Here is a 13,414-nt window from a genome sequence, read left to right as displayed (position 1 = left end):
ACCTTATCTTTGATAAAGGAGGTAAGAATATACCGTGGAGAAAAGACAGCCTCTTCAATAAGTGGTGCTGGGAAAACTGGACAGCTACATGTAAAAGTATGAAATTAGAACCCTCCCTAACACCATACACAAAAATAAACTCTAAATGGATTGAAGACCTAAATGTAAGGCCAGACACTATCAAACTCTTAGAGGAAAACACAGGCAGAACACTCTATGACATAAATCACAGCAAGATCCTTTTTGACCCACCTCCTAGATACATGGAGATAAAAAAAATAATAAACACATGGGACCTAATGAAACTTAAAAGCTTTTGCACAGCAAAGGAAACCATAAACAATGTGAAAAGACAACCCTCAGAATGGGAGAAAATATTTGCAAATGAAGTAACTAACAAATGATTAACCTCCAAAGTATACAAGCAGCTCATGAAGCTCAATATCAAAAAAACAAACAACCCAGTCCAAAAATGGGCAGAAGACCTAAACAGACATTTGTCCAAAAGAAGATATACAGATTGCCAACAAACAAATGAATGAATGCTCGACATCATTAATCATTAGAGAAATGCAAATCAAAACTACAATGAGATATCCCCAGTCTTGGGGGTACAATGGCATGTTTATAAATCTCCATTTAAATTCTAGACGTGGGGCTTCCCTGGTGGCGCAGTGGTTGCAAATCTGCCTGCTAATGCAGGGGACACGGGTTCGAGCCCTGGTCTGGGAGGATCCCACATGCCGCGGAGCAACTAGGCCCGTGAGCCACGACTACTGAGCCTGCGTGTCTGGAGCCTGTGCTCTGCAACAAGAGAGGCCGCGATAGTGAGAGGCCCGCGCACCGCGATGAAGGGTGGCCCCCGCTTGCCACAACTAGAGAAAGCCCTCACACAGAAACGAAGACCCAACACAGCAAAAATAAATTAATTAATTAATAAACTCCTACCGCCAACATCTTCTTTAAAAAAAAAATAATAATTCTAGACCTAATTTTGTTTTCCTATTAGTATATTTTCTTCCTGTGATACAAAATAGGTCCTTTGTATAAGGTTGATTTTATTTTCACCTACCAAGTGTTATGTTATTCAAAACTGTTGCTGGGAACTTCTTGCACTAATTATTCATACTATGACATATACATATATGCTCTTCAATTGATTGTTTAATGTAAATCCAATAATCATGTCTGCAATGCTTTCTAAGACATTAAATCAAGAAAAGAAAAAATAATCACCAGAAAAAATTTTTAAACAGGAACTAATTCCTATAAGCAATGAAAGGTAATTCAAACATAAATACATACTTCAAATTCAAATGTTATTTATAAATCTTGTGCCACTAAAAATCATTTCAGATGCCATTATACATTTACAGTAATCTTTTGTTTCTGTTATTTGATAAATAATATGATAACCCAGAAATTAGCATAAGAATTATTGTTAATTTGGGGATGATCTACATACTTTAGGCCTTTAGTCCTATATTTAGTCTATTATAAAATTCCAAAACTTTAACATTGAGTTTACATAAGCATATTTTTTTCTCCAAAATTCACCAAGGAAAGTAAATGGCATGAAACTGAATAAACAGCTATAGCGTTCTCAGGGGAAGAGAGTCAGAAGAAAAGGATAAATATATAATGGATGTGCAATTTTATTACCTGAGTATTTAACAACTCTTCACACTTGTGTGCTTGTTTCTCTATTGCAGAAATGTACTGTTTTTCAATAGCTTCTACTTGTTGCTTAACTGAAGACTGCAGTAGTGCCTAAAAACAAGCAAAAATGTCATGTGGATCACAGACAAAACTTGGAATCTACTGTTGGCATGAGAAATTTTTTTGACAGTTGTACATATCTGAAATATGATACTATTCTGCATTACAAAATACACATTTGTGAATGTTAGAGCAAATTCATATATAACACTACTTTAAGCTTTTGGTTTTAGGTTTTCCTATTGCCAAGACTAGTTTTTTGGCTTAGATGTTCCTTCCACACACCTTCTCGGTAAAAAGGCCAAGTCATAGAAGATGATAAAAGAGGGTGAGTAGTTCTGTTAAATATAAATTCAGTTTAGTGAAGACCACACAGGATGAGAAGCATGTGAAAGCTGCTGAAAAAAAAGAGAAGAGAAAAAAACCAGACATATTTCACTGGCTGACAAAACTCCACATCCTCTCGGCACACTGTAATATCCCATGGGCCAAGCATGATCTTCAAGACCACAAATCAAGTAAAAGCAGATGGAAACTCTGAGCAATTTCAAACATAAAAGAGCTGCCCCCCAGGAAGTTCACGCCCCTAATGTGAAAAGGTATAAGGCAAAGTGTGGAAGTCAGGATCTTAAGGCAATATTCATAAAAAGTAATAAAACTTGGGAGCCTACACAAACTTAAGTGGATAGTGTAAATGCTGGAAGCTGGGTCAGTTAAATATAAAGATGTTAACACTATTGTAAGGGGAGCCAAATCAACACTGGAAGATGTTCCACCCACTCACTTCCTTATTGGAGATGTTTACAATATTATCATCTTTTTTCCTTTCCCTTTTTTTTTTTCAGGCATTATATGTTATAGTTAACATGTTCCCAGTATTATCTTACATGCTATTTATAAATCCTAAATCATTCTAAAATATGCATTTAACCATATACATAAGAACTCTTTAGCAAATATTCTATTTTTGAAGGTCTATCTGGATAACAAACTACTCATAATCAAAATAGTAAGTTGAAACAGACACATGTCTTATAGAAAACAGACCTTTGGTACATTCGCCAAGAAAAGAAAAATATGCCAAATCTCTTAAATAATCTCTGCTTTGAAAACAGATTTACTTGGTTGGAAACAACATGCATTAAGAGGCTAAATAAATATGTATGTATTTTTTAAAACTGAGACAAAAATATTTTGAAAACCTCTGAATAAGTCTCAAATCTTCAAATAATTATCTTTCTTTTGCAAATGTTAAACTGTCTGATGATGCTACTACTCCTATAATTCAATAGTTGTCACTCTGAAGCTGCAAAATTACTAGTAAACTAGTAAAGAAAAATAAACCTCTGACCACGGCTTAACCAAAATATAAAGAACTGCTTAACAGAACTGCATTAGCCCTTCATTTATACATTATATGTCCTCTAAAGCTTCCATAACGATAACTTATAGAAGACACTATAATTTAACCTCTTAAACTGTGACTAGATAATGTAAAGCTCTAATTTACCTTTGGCAAAATACAATACTATTCATTGGACTTCAGAAAATTTAAAGGATGATACAACTATGTACAATTCTGTTGGGTATATTCATGGCATCTTTTGTAGAGAGAAAAATGCCATTCTTTTGGGGGACTTGGGTTACGGCAGAATTGTTTTGCTTGATGCTAAGAACTGTTTCCCTTCCTATTTGCCATGATTCCAAATAATCCCAGGTTAAATACCCAGTTGTGATTTTCTAGTAAATTATATCATTTGGAGGGACAGGTAAGTTAATGAAATAAAATAATATTTTCTCACCATAATTAAGAAACACAGATGAATAGTATTTTTTCCTCTGGTGACTGATTTGTATACTATACACTCATTTTCTTCCAAACTTCAAGGAGGTCAAGTGCCATAGGATAATGACAAGATTTTTTAAATAAAATAATAAGGTTTCTTTAAAAAAAATTGGCCTGTAATACTGAACTGTGGAATTATTAGTGCCAAAGTCCAAACAAAAGAGGTAGTGTTCAAAAACCATCTTTAGAACTAGAATATTAATTATGGACATACTTAGCAATACACAATGGTACTAACTGCATACTTCTATGGCTTGATCTATCATTACATAACTGGATATTCGTTTTCCTATGTAATATACCATAATAACTGCCTTAAAATTTCTTGTGTGCTGTAAGTATAAAAATGAACATTAGTCTTAACATTTCCCTATAATTTTTTTCCTTTGTAATTGTCTCTACAGATATCAAAGACACAAGGAACCCTTCCCTTGGGCTTATATTGAATACAACACTACAAAAACATACATGAAAGAGTTATTTCTTTTATAAGCTATTTTAAACTATTCTCAACACAAATAAAGCACTAAGACTCTCAGGGTATGTAGAGGCAGAAAAACAAAGATGTATATAAACATTCCATAACGAAAAAAATGCTACCAAAGGCAGGGAATGTTTTGTTAATTTTCAACAGGTTTAGGTTTTAGCTTCAGTCCTATCAGAGATTTTCTGTATCATCCCAGGGGATAACTTAACTGAGCTTGAGCAAAACTACTTACCACACTTCTTCAAGAATAATTTTAAAGGTGTGAACAAGATCATAGATTTCTTTAGTACAGGAACTATGTCATCTTTATACTCATCTTTATATATCACACACAGCTTCTTACAGAGTGCTCTGTACATAGCAGACACATGCAATAGCTATTGAGTGACAATCCTTGTATTAAGATTAATATTTTAAAATCATAGTATAGGGCTTCCCTGGTGGCGCAGTGGTTGAGAGTCCGCCTGCCGATGCAGGGGACATGGGTTCGTGCCCCGGTCCAGGAAGATCCCACATGCCGCGGAGCGGCTAGGCCCTTGAGCCATGGCTGCTGAGCCTGCGCGTCCGGAGCCTGTGTAAAAAAAAAAAAAAAAAAAAAAAAAATCATAGTATAAATGATACCAATATTCACTGGAAAGTTCACTGAGCTTCAAATTATAACTACCAAGTTCAGTTACCAAACTTGTTCCTGTTAATCCCTACCAGAGATCTGAATTTTTTTTATTATTTTAGACTAGAAATGTTCATTCTTTCTACTCTACAAGTATAAATTTTGAGTAAATAAAATACAGTACGAGAAGGACTATAAACTCCTTGAAAAAAAAGTATGTTATAAATTCTATAATGATTAGACTCAGAGAAAACAAAGATATTAAGTCAAAAACCACCCCACACCAACCAATACCCATAAGCAGTAGATAGTTTATTTTTAATGGAACTGAATATACACCGGAATTTAAATGAGTAGAGGCGTATAGCTCAAGTGGACTACTGCAAACCAAACTACAATCCACTGTCCCAACAAATCCACAGAATTCTCTTCTCCCTTGAAATACCCCAATTCTATTAGATCTGATTCTATCCTCAACAAATTTAATTACCTGTCCAGATTTGCAGAGCAGATGTGCCTAAAGAACCAAATGGTCTCTGAAACATTAATATCATGTTGGCATTTAGCACATAACCTTAAAAGAACACTTCATAGCTAATTTTAGGCAGTAATAATTAAAATTATTTTAAAAGTCAGTCCTCTAAGTCATGGTTTACAAATGCAGAGAAGTATAAGGCTATGGAGCAAGCTGGAGGCAAAACATATAATAAATATCCCCACTGAAACTGAAGCTCTAGGAGAACAGGAATCTGTGTTTAATTCACTGATTAAACAGTGTTTAATTCACTGTAGGTACTATTGTACCTACAACAGTATCTAACATATAGGTACTATTATAATTGTAATTGGAATATATGGAATATGTGTTGAATGAACTGAAGAAATGAATCATGATTTCTGTATGTTCAAGCCTTATTACTTGCCTAGTCATAGAGAAACTATCAAAACATTGACGTTAATTACGTCTGTTCATTGTACTCTTAGTTTAGCTTTTTGACTGCAGTAGTACAAATTAATTGTTGTAAAAGGTCATTTGAAATCAAGCACAATTTCATCTTTCTTGGAAAAATATCATAGTTTGCTTTTCAAAAATCTGTTTCAGATCTTTTCCAATTTTTAACTAAAAATAAAATAAGCAAAACTAAAAGGTATCAGCAAAAGAGTAAGTTAGAACTCTGAAGGGACACTTTTATGTTTTTTCTGGACTAAGTGCTATTTTTGAACAAAATATTACGTCAAATTTTGCAAGGCTTTTTAACTGTTGTTAGCATGTCTTATAATATTCCCTCAAAGTTTCAAACATATAAGCAAGTTTGTTATTCAAAAGGAGAGCCTACTTAACTGATATATATGAAAAATGATGAATTTCAGTCATTTCATTGAATCATTCATCCATCTTTTTCCATGAGCTCTACATACCTGTTCTACAGATAAAGAAACAGACACGAAGGTTAAGAAATGAGCCCAAAATCATATGAAAAGACTAAGTGGAACAACGAACTGGATTCAGGTCCACCCTCTTGGTTCCCTGTTTGTCTTAGCCATTCCAACCTGGTAAAGCAGGTTTCTCTTCATGAACTAATCACTTATTCTATTTTATAGCCACTTAATTATTTGTTAATTCTTCACTTATTCAACTAATATTTACTGAATGCATACTTTATTCCAGACAGTGTCCTAGGCACTGGTGATGCAGACTGAACAAAACAGATATGGGCCTGACTCCCCTGAATTTACATTATTGGCAAGCAGATAGGGAAAGTGGGGAAGACAAGGAAGATTGGGAGGTACACAATAAACAAATCATTTTGATGGTGTTGTATGCTATAAAGAAAATTTAAAAAGGGATAAAAAGGAAAAGAATAATGGAAGAGAAATTTTTCAGAGAGGGAAGTCAAGAGCTCTCTTGAGAAGTCACAAAAGGTGGGAAAAAAACGTCATATATTAAGCCTGAGGGAAGAAGATTTCCGTCAAAGAAAAAAGTACAAAGTCCTAGCATGGGAAAAAGGCTAATGAGTTCTAGAACTAGAAAAAAAGGCCAGTGCAGATCATATGAACCAGGGAATTCCATCAGATCCTATACCTGCACCAGACTTCCAGAGGACCAGAATTATGTAGAACCATGGAAAGGCATTTTAATTCTATTCAAGCATGAAAGTTTCTATAACCTGATACATAGTATCTTCGAACAATGTTGCAAAGTATCAAAAGTACTCAAATGCTATCAAGAATTCCTCCATTAATAGACAATTTGTGAAAAAGAAAATATGTAGCACTGATTTTTGTAGGCTACACATATACAAGTAGATTAGAAACATAACTAATGCACCACGCATGAACATTTTTTTATTCAGTAGAATTAAGAGTAATGCGACTATACTCTCTGGTAAGGAAGGAGTTAATCCTAGTAAGAACTAGTTGAGGGACTTCCCTGGTGATCTAGTGGTTAAGACTCCACACTCCCATGCAGGGGGCCCGGTTTGATCCCTGGTCAGGGAACTAGATCCTGCATGTGACAACAAAGATCCCACCTGCCGCAACTAAGACCCGGTGCAGCCAAATAAATAAATAAATATTAAAAAAAAAACAAGGGCTTCCCTGGTGGCTCAGAGGTTGCGAGTCCGCCTGCCGACGCAGGGGACACGGATTCGTGCCCCGGTCTGGGAAGATCCCACATGCCGCGGAGCGGCTGGGCCCGTGAGCCATGGCCGCTGAGCCTGCGCGTCCGGAGCCTGTGCTCCGTAACGGGAGACGCCACAACAGCGAGAGGTCCGCGTACAGCAAAGAAACAAACAAACAAAAAAAACCCAGTTGAGTGTTTTCCATGGTCTCACAGAAAAGTGCCATAGATATGCTACAAGTATATCTGGCAAGTAATACTTTCTTGAACTTTATCTGGACACTGTGTCTATTAGAATGCAGTTCTTCCATAATACTTACATTCTCCATTTTATACTGAATAGACTGGCAACACAGATTATGAAAATGAGGATATAGTGTCCAAATAATGGCAGCTGACTAATTTATCTTAATGTTCAATTACTCTTGGCTAATCAAAAGTATCTTTTGCCAATTTTGGGATCTAAAATGTCAATCTATAGCTTTGTTGGCTTATCATTTGGGAAGAGAAACTGATAGTTTGATATACATATACATATATATTTTTTAAGACCTCAGTGAGCTAGTAATTCAATTGTAGTACAGATTTAGTTGCATTAGAACAGAAACATTAGGCTATCTCTGAAAACAATATTTAGACATTTTAGAAAATTTTGTTGGAATACAAAAAGAATTAATGGGATTAAAATGTATTAGTGGGGAGTTCCCTGGCGGTCCAGTGGTTAAGATTCCGTGCTTCCACTGTGGGAGGCACGGGTTCAATCCCTGGTCAGGGAACTAAGATCCCATATGCTGCGTGGCGCAGCCAAAACTAAATAAATAAATAAACAGAAATTTTTTAAAAAAACACAACTATCACTGGGAAGTGATTTAAAAGTACAATGTAAAAAGGACTAGGGAGTATAACTCTCTAGAGGAAAAACTTCCATCTCAACTTAAGGCTTAAGTTTATTCAACTTAAGTTTACTCAACTTAAGTTTACTCAAAACTGGATCCAAATTCAAGTTTAGGTTCATGGTCTCCTGCTACCCAGGCAGGCAGAAGTTAGGCAACACCAGAACCTTTAAGTTCAACCCTTGGGGAGAATGAAGGCGCATGTTTCTCAGGAGTAAACTCCAGATGTGTGAGGAGTGATAGTGACGGATTTGGTCATATTTCTTTTTAGAAAGCAGGACAGAAACTAATACCTAAAATTATGGGTAAAAGGATTAAAAAATAAAGATTCTGCCCTTCCTTTTCCTTAACTTAAACAAGCAGTAGTATCAAGGTCATGTTGAGGCTGCTGAAAATTTATCTTGTTACAGATCTAAAGCATTGGCAATTGCAGTGATCCTAGGTTTTTCTATGTATCTGAATTACAGTGCAGTGGCACTGGCTATATATCTAAACATGGAAATTCAATATAGTCTAGCCATGCTATAAAGTGCATCAGAGACTGTGAAAGCCAAAGAAAACCTTTAGGACAGAGGGAATCATTCCTGTTGGCCTTGTTGTTAAGGGATTCTAGTAACATAAGAGTTGTTACCTCAAACACCACTAATGTCTCCCAGTGAAAATTTCTTTTGTGCCATGGACAACACATTAAAATTAAGAAGTTTCTAAAATTAAGTAGAGCAGAGAGACGCTGCATGTCTACCGTCCAGCTACTTTAAACTTCTGAAAAGCTGCCACATGGACATGCCTCTACCTCAGATGCCACAGTATTATTCCTTGTGACTTGAATAAGAGCTACAGTTTCAGTTAAAAAAAAAAAAGAAGAAAGAAAGGAAGGAAGGAAGGAAACAAAAGGAAAAAAAGAACTCTGACTAAATCTCTTCAGAATCTCTCAGAGGATTAAATGAAGCACCTAGTTATTAAACACTAAAGACCTACACATCTCATTTTCTGAAATATCGGAAACCACAGAAAGAAAGAAACCCATATAGGTGTCAGAAGTATTTGGCTTAAATACACAGTCATTAACCTTCTAAGGAGGCAGCATAATTTGTTGAACAGAGCCCTGCATCAAGCTTTGAATGACCTGGCTTTTATTTACAGCTCCTCCTCTGTTTGTATGTGTTTGATCAAGGCACTGTGTTTCTCTGTGTCTCAGATGCCTCATCTAATAAATAGGGAGAATAATAGAGTTTCTTCTCTGCCAGTAATAAAGGAATTCTGTGAAATTATGACTGTTAATTTAATTCTTACATTGATAACATTTCAAAATAGAATTGTTCTAACCATTTGTTGATTTTTGAGAACTAATTTCTTCATTTTCATGATAAAGGAAACTCATGCTATGTGGATTTAAGTTAGGATCAACATTATTTTTTAAGTTACTAGATTTAAGACCATTAAAATAATTTTCCTCCAAATTAATAGAGATCCATTCATTAAACATAGATCTCAAAGATTAGAAAAGAACTTTTACTCACATTGAAAAGCCATCAACATTGAGAGAGATAAGAGGATTCATATAAATCAATTTTATTAGAAGACATACTGACAAAGATTAAATTTTCCTTTATGTTTTCTTTTTGATCACAAAGAGAAGAATGTTGCAAACTTAGATGACAATTTAACATACTTCAACTGGTTCTTTTTCAGTTAAAAATTAACCATATATTACAGAAATAATAATGTTCGGGGAGATGTGTAAATTATTTAAAATCCATTGGATTGGGCACAAAACAATCAGAAGTGCCATTCCCAGCACTGGAATAGGTGCCAGAGGCCCCGGCAGTGCTGAGCTCTAGCTTGACTATGTGGGGTTCGGGAGAAGCCTCAGGGGAAGGGACAAAGTCACCAAAGTGGCTCAGAGGAATTATTAATATATTAACTAGTATGGAAGTATTTCACCATTATAAGATAATACAAAGTAGTGCCTGTTGGAACTCAAATTAGGTTGTTACAATGGATTAATTACCAAAAAATTTGGCTACATGAATATCCTGCTAAAATACCAAAACAGGATAGCCTTGGAACTTGGTGCTTCTAACTATATGGACTAAATCAGACTCTATATGGATTATTCTTCAAATGGAATTCCTTTATCACTGCTATAAAACAATCTGATGATCAATTCACTGCAAATCAGAGACATGACAATTTTAAGCAAATTATCCCACCTCTGGAAGCCATAAAGCTTGAAACATAGATGGGGACTGATACCCAGACAGCAATGGGAGCAAAATTTAATTTTTACTATGCGTATTTCCATATCTTTTGAATTTTGTATTGCACACATATGTTCCCTTGTCAAAAAATAAGATACTCTGAGCAAATCATTCTACTCCCTAATAATTTATCCTTGGTATAAAATCTATATTCTCATATATCATTTCCCCTAAGTTGATTAACTAGAATTTAACAGATAAAATCAAAACCAGCTGTCTATTTTGACACTGGATCACACACTAATTAGAAATGGGACAGATATCTTAAAACGCTGTTCTTCAACTGTCACTGGTTCTTACATCTCTGCTTTCCTTCCTCAGAGTCAGTGTTTTATAGTTCAGATTAAAGAATAAAGTTAACCACACCTCTTCTATAACTTTTCAAACATGTAAGAAATTAAAAAATAATAATAAAACTTAGGGCTCCCCTAGTGGCGCAGTGGTTGGGAATCCGCCTGCCAATGCAGGGGACACAGGCTCGAGCCCTGGTCCGGGAAGATCCCACATGCCACAGAGCAACTAAGCCCGTGCAGCACAACTACTGAGCCTGCTCTCTAGAGCCCGTGAGCCACAACTACTGAGCCCGTGTGCCACAACTACTGAACCTGTGCTCCACAACGAGAAGCCACCGCCATGAGAAGCCTGCGCACCGCAACGAAGACCCAATGCAGCCAAAAATAAATAAAATAAATAAAATTTTTAAAAAACCTTAAAAGTAGTTTCTTGTGTACATATCTTCATTTGGACTTATAAGAATAACTTTCACCAGTTTATCTTTTCTGCCTCTAAGAACCATGGTATGCAGTCTTTTATTAACTGGACTACTGGTTGCCAATAAAAAAACTGAATAAAGATAAATCTATAACAGACATCAATTACTATTCTTCTAAAGTCTAATTACTATGTAAGTCTTCAGTTCTATCGAAAATTGAAAATGCCTGATTACAGACAGACCTTGCTGACAATTCAGTTCACTAGAATAATGGAAGATTAAGAACCACATAACTGATAAATCACGTCGACTGGAATAGTTACAGAAATGATATTCTTTACAGATACTACTATATAATCACTCTTCCAGCAATGTTACTAGATGTAGAAACCTCCTGAATAACCTTGTTAAAAGGAAGGTTTGAAAAATACTTTCAACCCCATCAGAACAAAACAGATCCAGCCTCATTCAACGTGGAAAGCTAATATTATTATGGATGGAAGGTACTTATAATAGAGCGGCTTGACTTTTCATGATAATAAGCAGAAATCTGTAATTAATCAACAATATCTGGGTGGGACAGACTCGTATTGATAAAATTCTCAAGTCTGATCAACATTAGTCATAAATATTAGCCTGATGTGATACAAAAAAGAACCCATAACATTTAAAGTGCATTTTGGAAGGTAAGCCAAAAATAACTAATGGGGAAAGGCAGATCTTACATGTCTTAAGAAACAATTAAGTAAAACCTATTCATTAATTCTTTTGTTAATCTCTGGAGGTATTTTTCAAGGTCTTCTCTGAAGCAAAAATTTGAAATTTATCTCAATACAGAATGAAGTCTCCCCTTCATTCCTTTGACCATCAGGCTGAAAATCCAGTTACAATATAAAGGCAAGCCTTAAATCTATATTAAAACAAGTTTTCTTGCAAGGTTTCCAATGCCTTTTGGCTTTGGCCTGGCTGGAAAACCACAAGAATAGCCTTGTATGCAAAATTCTGGCTTAACTCAGGAAACTCAGAGGCACATAAGAACTATTTTCAACTACCAAACCTTTCTCAATCCTCTGCTGAGGTTAAGTTTGATGGGAGGGATAAGAATGGACAAGCCAAGTTGTTAGTTCCAAACCAATCACTAGTATCTAGCATGCTGTTAGGCCAAACGCTATTGGCAACAGCAAACATCTTTATTTGTCCAGGAAAAATCTGATCATATGATAAAAGCTGGAATTTATAAGAATCCTTGTTCAATCAAATAACTAAAACTATAAATTTATTTCATAACTTTGGGTTAACAAAAGGGTGGGATTAAAAAAAAGATATATAAAAGATCTCATAACTTCATTTTTACTTATCCCCTCTTTGCACAAAAAGTTAGCAATCTCTAATCAAGGGAATACATCAAAAGAAGAGAAAAAGTTGTTCCCCCTCCTTGGAGCAGAACTTTATACAATAAAAGTAATTCTACACCCTGGGAAAAATTGGTCTCCAAAATGTATTATGTTCTCCCTCATAAAACAGTACAAACAACTCAAGAGTTCAAATAAAATACTAGCAAGTAGATGCTTTTTTAAAATGGAATACAGCAGTCATGTGATATTCCAAGCTGGCATCTGACATATGTTACATTGCTAAAATTCAAAGCAATACTTAGCAAAAGGGACTTAAGGCATACTTAACCTTTGAGAAATGCACAGTAAACCAATATTCTCAATAAAACCAAGGTTGCTCAAAATGAGAAATAAATATATCAAGAGTTTTAATCAAGATAATTTCAAAACAACTGAAGTTTATATAGCAATTTTGCATCGTTTTTCACTTAGGAATAGTGAAAATATGTGTGTCTGATAAGTCAAAACTCTACTGCATCTGATTCAATACTCTGATACTTAAACACAAGAAAAAAAATCAGAAAACTCTCTTCATAAAATGTTCTAAGACTTTAGAAAAGAACTGCCCATTCCTTGTTTTCTCATTAAAACAGTCGAATATTTATAAGCACTATTCATGTGTCTAGCACTCATTGGCTTTTGACATCTGGGTTGTAATACACCAAATTAAAGATCATCAATTCAGTCAAGCTTCAGGAACAGACTGCGAAATGAGTATGTGTCTATATATCTACTTTGGTGGAAATATCTTGAAATACGTAGATATACATAAATAAGCATGAGTTTTGTAAATGTACTCCACTTGGCCAAAAACATGCACACAAAACACAAGGGTGAGAAAGACAGCTCTAGAGCTTGAGAAGAGGGTATAA

The 13,414-nt window shown here is 35.2% G+C and overlaps 1 protein-coding gene across 4 annotated transcripts in view; it reads right to left on the bottom strand.

Annotated features, from left to right (window-relative positions):
- Nucleotides 1–13,414, bottom strand: part of CCDC91 (coiled-coil domain containing 91) — a 378,567-nt gene that overhangs the window by 155,127 nt on the left and 210,026 nt on the right. For all 4 annotated transcript variants that reach the window (XM_024733359.1, XM_024733361.1, XM_024733360.1 and 1 more), the window contains exon 8: nt 1,663–1,770. In XM_024733359.1, the coding sequence (XP_024589127.1) occupies nt 1,663–1,770 (108 nt within the window). The remainder of the gene's footprint in view (nt 1–1,662; nt 1,771–13,414) is intronic.

The sequence above is a fragment of the Neophocaena asiaeorientalis genome, unplaced genomic scaffold (genome assembly GCF_003031525.2).
Source record: "Neophocaena asiaeorientalis asiaeorientalis breed wild unplaced genomic scaffold, Neophocaena_asiaeorientalis_V1.1 scaffold150, whole genome shotgun sequence".
NCBI classification, from domain to species: Eukaryota; Metazoa; Chordata; class Mammalia; order Artiodactyla; family Phocoenidae; genus Neophocaena; species Neophocaena asiaeorientalis.
The sequence above is the reverse complement of the archived record's forward strand: the minus strand, read 5'-3'. Positions and strand labels throughout refer to the sequence as shown.